We start from the raw sequence: 10000 nt of genomic DNA on the forward strand, positions 1-10000 counted from the left end.
TGTGTGAACACAATGAGATAAGGCACCTGCACTCAGGGTACATGTGCTACAGACGTGCACATTATACAATCTTATCTGTGCAGCTGCCAGATGTACATGTGCGTGTTTGTGTGAATGCATTTGTGAGTGTAAACCAGTCGCCTTGAGCTTAATTCACATCATCTCATCATGTCCAAATCATGTCCATGTGGATCCTCCTAGAAGGATATAGTGTGTGTTTGTGTGTGTGTGTGTTTGTGTGTTTCTGAAGTAAGAGTGCATACAGTATAGACCTGTACATGGTGATACCATACTGAGAAAGAGCCACGGTTTCAGGGGACAGCACCAGAGACAGATAAGATACTGTGTCCAGAGAGAGGCTAGGACTGTGAGGGAAGGTGGGCTGGTCCTCTGAGAAGCCTCCCCATGGGCCAGTCCTGAGAGGCGCGCCAGGTGCCGTCAGACCTGACGGCTGCCCCGTCACATAACGTGCTGTTGCTCCCCGGCTGATAGGCGATGCCGTGCCCGGCGAGCTGTCATCAGCTCCGTTCTCAGCTTATCTCTGGTTGTGTGGAACGAGGCTGCCGTGACAATCTCAGCTCACCGTGTTGTTGACAAGAACATCCATGAGTGGGAAGCTTCAGTGAATTGTGTGATGATTCAGTGATTCCTCAGGTTTTATGACAGAGAGAGAGAGCGAGAGAAAAAAAGAGAAAGAGAGAGAGAAAGAGAGAGAGAGAGTGTTTTTGGTTTGTGGTGGAGGACTGTGTGCTGTTGTAGCAGCTGAAATGGATCCTCTGGGTCGGCTCTGTGTTTGTCCGGGCCCTTGGCTATCGATTCACCTGACTGGCCAAGCGTGAAAAATCAAGTCGGCTCTGCCTTATGATTGGTTGATCCGTGTGTCAATGACTTTGCTGGAGCGAGTAATGTGTCTGACAGGGGGTTTGTTTATGGACTTGTTCCGGGTCACGGTCAAAGCACAGTTTAGCGCACACACAGGACCAGCTTTTCTTCACGCCTCAGCTCAGCTGAGTGTGTGTGTGTATTTGTGCGTGTGCGTGTGTGTGTGTGTGAATGTGTGTGTGTGTATGTGTGCTCTGACAGTTCATGTCATTTCTGAATGGAGTGTAGTTTTTCAGCCTCAGACTTTGTGCGTGTGTTTATTTCTGTAGTGAACTGAGTGATCATTTCAGATGAGCACTGATTAGGTGAGACACATGCAAGACACCAGAGACACAGGAGGCTTGTGTGTGAGAGAAAGCAACTTTAATGGGATGTGTTTTGTTTTTCTTGTGCTTTCCAGAAACACAACCATGACACTGGAACGCTGATCTCCCCCCCCCGGCCTACGAGGCTGCCCCAAAGCACAACCTTCCCAAAGGAAATCCCCGAAGAAGAAGAGAACGAGAGAACAAACAATGACAACAACAACATCAACATCAACAACAACAACAACAAGGACAACAACGTTGCCCACCTCTCTTACTATCAGCGTCAGACTCCTCTCCCTTCTCCTTCAGCTGATTTCTCGGCTACTTCCAACTAAATCTACCAACTGGGACGACACCGACAGATAAACAAACAAACAAACAAACAAACAAAGACTCTAAACTAATTGGTCAAGCATTTCTTCAGGGTGAAAAAACTCTCTCAGCATGTATAATGTACAGAGAAAAAAAAAGTTAAAAAAAAAGAAAAAATGATTTTCAGAAGAAAAAGTACCCAGAAAACAAACAAACAAACACACACACACACACACATGCTATCTCTTATCATATGAGTTGTTATGGGCCCTTTTGGCCCCTGTAAACCTCAGCAGAGCTGCTTCATTGTAAGTACCATTAGCACAGCACTTTTATAAAGTAGATCTGAGAGCCCTTATTCTCTAGACTGACTCTGGGTGGCCAGTTATCAAATGATGTCCAGATATCAGTACTTAGCCCACTGCTGCGTTTAAATGATGTACAGTCTAGCCAAGCTATACAGGCTCATTCTTAGCCATTTAACATTGTCATATGTGTATATACTGCTCTTTAAAAGCATACGTTCACCCCCTTCCCCTCTTATCTCCCTGATTTGTCCAAATACAATTAGCACACCATTTAATCCAAGCTATCTAGAACACATGCAGACATGTTGATGTAGATAAGTCCGACTTGAGGAAGTAGTTTTAGATCAGGCTTCTCCTCCCCAATGACCCTTGCTGTGTCGACGACCATCAGAGAGGAGGTGTGGAGTGGAGTGGAGTGGAGTTGGCTCCCTGTGCTAGTGTTAGGGGGATCAGTAGGCTGCTGGTGGCATGCTAATCTGCTGATGATTAAGACATGTCAGAGAATGCCAACTAGTGAAGATGTGAGACGCCAGGGCTAACCAGTGCATGGCCTCCTGTAGAGGGGGCAGAGGGTGGACCTGATGGTCAGTCACTCTCTCTTTCTCCCCCTCCCCACGCCCTAAGCTCCACCTGATTAATGACTGGTGTCACGTTTGATAAATGTTTGTTTTTGTTTTTCTGGGATGGGATGGACTCTAAAGATGACTTTCTGTAGACCGGGGATGAGTGTGGATGAATTCCATCAGATTTTTTTGGCAGCTCTTGTGTACAGTCCAGTGCAGTATACAGTCTTCCTCTCTCTTTCTCTCTTCCTCCCTCTCTTTCTCTCCCTCTCATACTCTCTCCCCCCCCCCCCCCCCCTTAAGGCAGCGGTCAGTCCTTGCAGTTATTCGTGTTATGGGCCAGTCTGGTGCTGCTGCGGCGGCCGCCCCGGTCCAGGCTGGGTGAAGGTGGAGGTGGAGGGGGGGGCTGCTGAGGTGGAGGCGTGGGCGGAGGCAGTCAGAGGATGTGGGGGGCGCCGGCCCCCTCCTCCACCAGCCTCTGGCTCAGCTCCCACAGGCTGAGGGCGGACGCGTCGCTCTCGGCCTCGGCTGACGGGTGGCAGCGGAAGCAGTTGTTGAAGTACATGCCGCCCAGGCCCTCCAGCTCGGGCGCCACGGCGCAGTAGACGGTGGTGGCCGCGCCCTGTTGCTGTGGAAACAAACAAAAAAAGCAACAGGAAACAGCGACATGAGTGAGTGACGTTACGGACTGAGAACACCTGCGAGGCTGTGGACCGCAACGGAACAACACAGAGGAGCAGAGTGGACTCCTTAGGGACATCTGCTGAAGGACCCGAGCCTAGAACTTTCCAGAACATCTCTGCTGGAGACAGACTGATCCTGAGACCCCCATCAGCCCTGCAGAGAGCCGCCGTGGGTGGGGATGGGAGGAGGTACTGGGCATAGGGTCCAGACACGGGGTCAGACCTCAATGCTACTCCAGTACACATCAGATACTTATGCAGAGGGAGCACATCCTGGAGCTGTGTGTGTGTGTGTGTGTGTGTGGGTGTGTTGGTGTGTGACTGTGTTTGTGCGTGCTTGTATGTATGTACATAGACTATTTATACCTCCACAACCCTGTTCAAGACTCATCAGAAAACCTGCATGCTGTCTGTAGATCTGTAGGCAAATGTTTGTCCAGAGGGAAAAAAAACAAAAAGAAAAAGCAGAGGAGAGGTAGGAGAAACACAAGCTCCAGATGATTAAAAATGTTTGCTTTTCTTTTTTTCCCCTCTTTCATTGTTTTTGTAAATTGCAGCAGCATTGTGTAATTAATCTGGGTTTCTGGGATTAGACTTGGACTAATACAACATGGCCCAAACTATAAACAGCCACATTTGTTTTATCCTGATTTCTCTCCCTGTCTACAACCCAAACGCTTTTGTTTAATCACGAGAGATTTGGCCAAAACAGCATGGTGTGGGTAGTGTTTGTGAGCTCGTTTGGTGAGTGGTGTGGGTTTTCAGTCGGCACACACACACACACACACACACACAAACACGTGTGTATGCGTATGTGTGTGTATGCGTATGTGTGTGTGCGTGTGTGTATTTGGCTCTCTGGCTGAGGGCGGCACATAAAGAACGGAGGGGGCCGGCTGCCAAAATGCTGTCCCTTCATCTCACGTCAAAGGGATTTACACACGTCAGTGAGTCAATGGAGGCTGCCTGTCAATGCCAGAAAGGACCGCTCTGGTCTCTCTCACACACACACACACACACACACACACACACACACACACACAGAGATGTGTGTACCCACACACACACACACACACACATAGATGTGTGTACCCACACACACACACACACACACACATACATACACACACACACACACACACACACGCAGAAACCCACAGAGATGTGTGTACCCACACACACACACACACACACACACACACACACACACACACACACACACACACACACAGTGATTAGCCAGCACCATAAGCCACATATGGTAAGCTTATATTTATCTTGGCAAAAGTCCCGCCAGGTTATTTACCAGTAATTTCCTGGTGAAATGGCGGTTTGATTTGATGATTTGACGCCTGCTAGCCCAATCATAAGGCTGGTGGGGGGTGACGTCTCACCTTTAACAAGCACGTAATGACTTCAGGGATCACAGCTTAATCTGTTGGCTGGCCAACTGTCTAAAGCAGAACTCTTAACACACCTCGGCTCGTGTTGTGCATTCCTTCCTTCTCTTTCTCTCTCTCTCTCTCTCTTTCTCTCACACACACACACACACACACACACACACACACACACAGACCCTCTCCACTAAACCAACGTCCTATCTTACTATAGCTAAGGAGGACAGTAAGGGATGTACTGTATCAGCTGACCGCTGTAAAAACAGGGCAGTCTGATACAGTCGTCCCCGCGCACTCTCTCACTCTCCTCTGAGGAGATGAAGCGCTCTCTGATGTAGGACAGCTAACAAACCACTTCACACACAGCTGTTATCACACCATCAAAGAAACACACACACACACACATATAGGCACTCAGTCCTGACCATCAGTGTAGTGTGACTCTGTAATTGGCTTGTGTACAGAGTTACTTAGAGAAGCCAAACAGACTTTTTTGGAGTGTGCCTGGGCAGGAGAGGAGAGGAGAGGAGGGGAGGCGAGAGGAGAGGAGGAAGGAGAGGAGAGGAGGAGAGGAGAGGAGAGATGTCATAGAGAATTATGGCATGTGGCGCACTCAGACGCTCAAAGGCTCATCTTTCATGTCCCTGCCGCTCGGCTCAGAAAGCCGCTCAGACGACTTCACAAGGAGAATTCCGGGGTGAAGTGGAGTTCTATAGGAAGTGCCATTAAACAGGCCGGCTCTTTATCTTCAGACGCCGCCGCGCAGGGCGAGAGAGAGTGAGAGTGTGAGCAAGTGAGCGGGCGTGCGAAAACAGAGGCCTGCCAAACCTACCCACCGGCAGAGGAGGGGAAGGGGGGTCCGCCTGGCACGCTCTTAGAGGGTCAGTCCCGACGCAGGCCTTTCTGAAGCGGGTGGGGGGAGTTGTTGGTGGAGGGTAGAACAGGCTACAAAGCGTCCGCCTCATTTGAGCTGCCGAGAAAACAGCTGCAGCACAAGCTGGCCCGCACTTCGGATGAACTAACACACACACACACACACACTGCAAACACAACCAGCAGGCATAAGGCCAAGATCGCTACCATTGCAAGTTTTTTTCAGTGAACAAATTTCTCTCACTCGCACTCCTCTCCATCTACCTGGAGGTGGAGTCCATGTGTGTATGACCAGCGGGCAGGCAGGTGCTGGGCTCTTTTGAAGCGCACACTTGCTCCTGGACTCAATACACAGGACATCAAAAGAGACGGCTGTCCAGGAATGCGCGGGCTGCTATTGCAGTGATGAGTTAATACACATTAGCCCAGGCATCACTCGGTCATCCTTTTCAGACAGCAGTCGCACCGCGCGCCTCTATGGCGGACACCTCCACCGCTGGTGCTGCCGCTGCATTATGTGGCACAAAGGGGCAGATCTGCACTCAGAGGCCATTCACTCGGGGTGACCAATCCACCATGGAGCCCCAGTCCACCCCCCCCATCGCCCCGAGATTGCCCATGCTATTTCAGGACACGCTTACCAGAGCAGCAGACATGAAGGAAATAAAACGTTCAGAAAAGAAGTTCAATGTTAAAGCGGGTCTGGGCTGCCAATATCCCACGTTTGGTTGCAGTAGGAAGCAGGGAGAAGGAGAATGCGGAATGCCGTCCTGGGCCTGCTCAGCAGTGAAGAGCTTTCTTGGCTTTTTCAAACATTGTGCAGAGACCAACCAGGAAGCTCAAATGCCTCTTGGGTGAAATGGCTGGGAGAGCAGCATGATCTCCTTCCCTCATTAACCTCATCAGAGCTACGGGAGAGAGGTTGGAGAGAGTTCATAAAAGACTCTTGTCCCTTTTGCCTGCTGTCATTAGTCTGTCCCTCTCTAATGAACCGGCCCTCTCCGTGTCCGAACAGCCCTCATTACTACAGCTGTGCAGAGTGGCCTGTTCCTCTTCCTCACACCTCCTGACACCCTCCACTCGCCCCTATGAGTGGAGTGCTGTGTGGGATTCTTCATCCCAGAGGAACACGTCTGGGTGTAGATATGAGCCTGTGCATTAATTGATCTCTATCAATCAAACAAACAACACACACACACACACACACACACACACACACACACACACACACACACACACACACACACACACATCCACACACACACACACACATTCATCTCTTCTCCTCTGTACTTTCTATGCTCTTTAAATCCCCTCCCCTGTGATTAGGATGCACCAACAGCAGTAGCGTCCTGCTTGTGTGTGTGTGTGCCACTGACTGGACACGCCCCCTCCATTGTGGCAGGAAGTGAGCGGCTAGGCTAATGCAGCCGCTAGCGCTGCAGTGACAGGGTGGGGTGGAGGGAGGCTGGCGTGACTGGAGATTATCCACGGCTGATGGAGGTGTGCAGTCATTTCGGCTCTGAGGTGCCGCTGCCACCGCTACCACCACTACCATTCGGCCAAATGCCCCCACCCACCCCCCACCCTCTCGAGACAACCCCCTACCCTCTCCACCACTCAGCTCTCTCTTCTTATAAGCGCTTTTGGCGCAAAAAAGCTCAGCTAGTCTTCCTCAAGCAGCAGCTTTGGAGGCTCAGAGAGATGCTCTTAAGCTGCGCCGTAGCGGCCGGCTGGTAGACGCGGCTGAATAGGCTGCCCCAACCCCCCCCCCCCCCCCCCTCTCCGGTTTTGCCTGTTGGCTTACACGACTTTATTAGTGTAATCGCCACCGCGCGCCAGACACAGACGGCGGACGCAGATGAGCTGGCCAATCCTCTTCTGATCACCGCCACAAACACAACAACAATGACTACTCATCCAGCGCCTCAAACAGCTCATCGACAACTCCTCACACACACACACACACACACACACACACACACACGGAACATGTACACACACAGATACACACACAAAACACATACACACACACACAAGAAACATGTACACACAGATACACCCACAAAACACACACACGTACTGTACACACACAAAAAACACGTACACACACATACTGTACACACACAAAAAACAAGTGTACACACACACACACACACCCTGAATTGTGAGATGACTTTATTAAGCTATGAGAGCCATTCCTGTCCTGTTTAGCTGTTTCTAGTGCTGTGCTGTGGGTCCGGGGCTCTACTGAACTGACTCCCAGAGAGCAGTCCTCCTATCCTATTGCTATTTAGCTCAAGCCTACGCCACTTGACCCCCACGCCCCCTTTAGCGCGATAAGCTTGGCGAGATAAGGCATTAACATGCTGAGCTGACTGCCACCGCCATCCATCACCCGCCTGTCCCGTCCCAGCATGCCTTGCTCTGGAGGCACGGAGGGGGTGGGGTGGGGGGGGCGCAGGCTTCCTATGCGCCAGTGTTCTTTGTACAAACCTGTAAAAAGTCATGACAACAAATATGTGTAGACGCTTTTATTCTTTATTGTGTGTGGTAACAAAAAAATACTTAAAAGCTAATGTCTGTGGAGATGTTGGGGTTTTGTGTATAATTATTATTACTCTGGTTGTCATTTTTTTTTAAAACATTGCCAATCAAAAGATTTTTTGTACAGCTTGTGGAGGTTGCCATGTGTCATGTGAAGAACCAGGTGTCTGAGGTCCTGGCACATACGAGCCACTGAGTCCTATGGGAAGGGGAAGGAGAGGAGGTGCAAGTCACGCGCAGCTGCAACGCTGTTGCAGGTTTCTTTTAGAGGATCCTTACCAGTCCTGTTGTTTTGTTTCATTGAGTTATGTTTACTTTGCTCTAAATACAAATATATAGGCAATTCTACAGCAATACCAATAATGTGAAAAGCCAAAGGATCACCGGAATGACCCATACACACCCACACACCTCAGTGGTACACACACACACACAAACACACACCTTCCTAAAACTGAAGATTAGAGCAAAACATAGAGCAGACTAGTGCAATGATCTCCTCTAAGCCCAGATGTGAAGCTTTAATAAACATCTGCAATAATAACTCTCAGACCTTAATGGCCTGGTGATAAATAAATTCATGTCTTCCTATTTCTGTGTGCCATTAAGATAAACAAAGATGAGACCTCAAAACCAAGTCAAAAATGATTCTGATTTGCAATAAACACAAACAAAGAAGTCGGCAATTTTCTTTTTTGCTTGTAAAGGTACGGGGGTTGTAAGACGTATAGGAGTCCAATTTATGAACAGAGTGTACAGCACTTGTGATTGACTTCTAGAACTTTCTCTGTGTCAGCTGTGTTCTCTAGGTTTGTTGTTTGTAAAGAACCTTAGGCCAACACGACCAGCCACCCCTTAATAGACATATAGTAGTTTAGGAAGCCAGTGAAGGTGTTCCATACGTATATTAAGGGTCTGGTGGAGTCAGCTACACAAGGGGATCATGGGAGAGTTTAACTCGGAGGTGGCCGTGTGTCAGTTGGCCAAAGGTCTGGTGTTTGGAATGAACAGAGTAATGTCATTCACCAGCAAATACACCTCCCCTGGGTCCTAGTGTTCTGTAATTCTTGCTGTTGCTTTTACTAGTGGGGTTGATTAAATGTTACCATGGTGATTTGAAACGTATCCCAGACACATCCTGTGCTCATAGTGTAGTTGACGTGCAGTAGCTCAGTGGCGTTACGCTATACTTTTTAGCCCTTGGGGAGCAGTCCTGTTATATTGGATCTAACGGTTATCTCTTCTATTTTTCTGTAGACTGTGTGTTCTGTCCATTCTGTCCATATGCATGCGATGAGTTCTCACACATCTGTATGACCCGATGACCCCGCCCCTCCTCCCCTCCCCACCTCTAATCCCTCCAGATGTAAATATCACTAGAGCTGTTCGAGTCTGTAAACCGCCCATTTCTGTACATACCCGTGTAAATAGCAAACAGCTATGCATGCTGATATTCTAGCAAATTCTTTCAGGTACTTTTATAATCCCAGTCTCATATGGCATGTACTTAAAAAATCAAGAAAAACAACAACAAAAATATGAAAAGATGTGATTTTGGAAAAAAAGGGGTGGAAACGAACATAGACGAGATTGAAGTGAAACAGAGAAGGGTTTGTTGAAGAAAAAGTGAAAAACAAACACAAAACATCCTGCAGTTCCTTTTTTGGTCGTGGCTGTGCTGCTGTGTGACCTGCTTTCCTCTGGCCCACCGCACTCAGCGCACGCTCACTCATGTCACTGGTGACCTGTCCCAACGGCAGCGTTAGCGGTCAGGGTTGAGGCAAAACCGCGCAAACTCACACACACACACACACACACACTCTCTCTCTCTCTCTTACAGAGCATGAGCGAGTGACAGAGCAGAGAGCAGGAGAGGAGGCGGCAAAAGTACGAAAGGAAATCACAGGGACGTTTAGCTGTGTTGCTAGTGGTCAGGTTCTGGTCAAAAGTTAAATCCTGTGGAGCAGCTTATTGCAATGATCTGTATCTGTACTGTAGGTCATGGTAAAGGTACTCTGTCCACCTCTATGGCTGAAAACAATAGCGGCAATATATTTTGCAATTACACCCCGCCTGCCAAATCAAACCTCTGAGTGAGAAGAGGCAGAGTGTCATTTTATTTCCTAC

The 10000-nt window shown here is 49.0% G+C and overlaps 2 protein-coding genes across 3 annotated transcripts in view; one reads left to right on the forward strand and one right to left on the reverse strand.

The window, feature by feature from the left end:
* The window catches only part of LOC121723897 (transcription factor Maf-like), a 78499-nt gene extending 76837 nt beyond the window's left edge, over positions 1–1662 (forward strand). The window contains exon 3 of the mRNA XM_042110099.1: positions 1283–1662. The gene's annotated coding sequence lies outside the window, so the exon portion shown is untranslated. The remainder of the gene's footprint in view (positions 1–1282) is intronic.
* wwox (WW domain containing oxidoreductase) overlaps positions 1229–10000 on the reverse strand; it is a 171904-nt gene continuing 163132 nt past the window's right edge. Inside the window, exon 9 of one of the 2 annotated variants that reach the window (XM_042110094.1) lies at positions 1229–3001. In XM_042110094.1, coding sequence (XP_041966028.1) covers positions 2810–3001 — 192 coding nt within the window. In that variant the 3' untranslated portion in view covers positions 1229–2809. Of the gene's footprint in view, positions 3002–7780; positions 8073–10000 lie in introns of those variants that run through there. The other variant, XM_042110095.1, reaches the window with a different exon arrangement.

Source organism: Alosa sapidissima, chromosome 11, assembly GCF_018492685.1.
Source record: "Alosa sapidissima isolate fAloSap1 chromosome 11, fAloSap1.pri, whole genome shotgun sequence".
Taxonomy (NCBI): Eukaryota; Metazoa; Chordata; class Actinopteri; order Clupeiformes; family Clupeidae; genus Alosa; species Alosa sapidissima.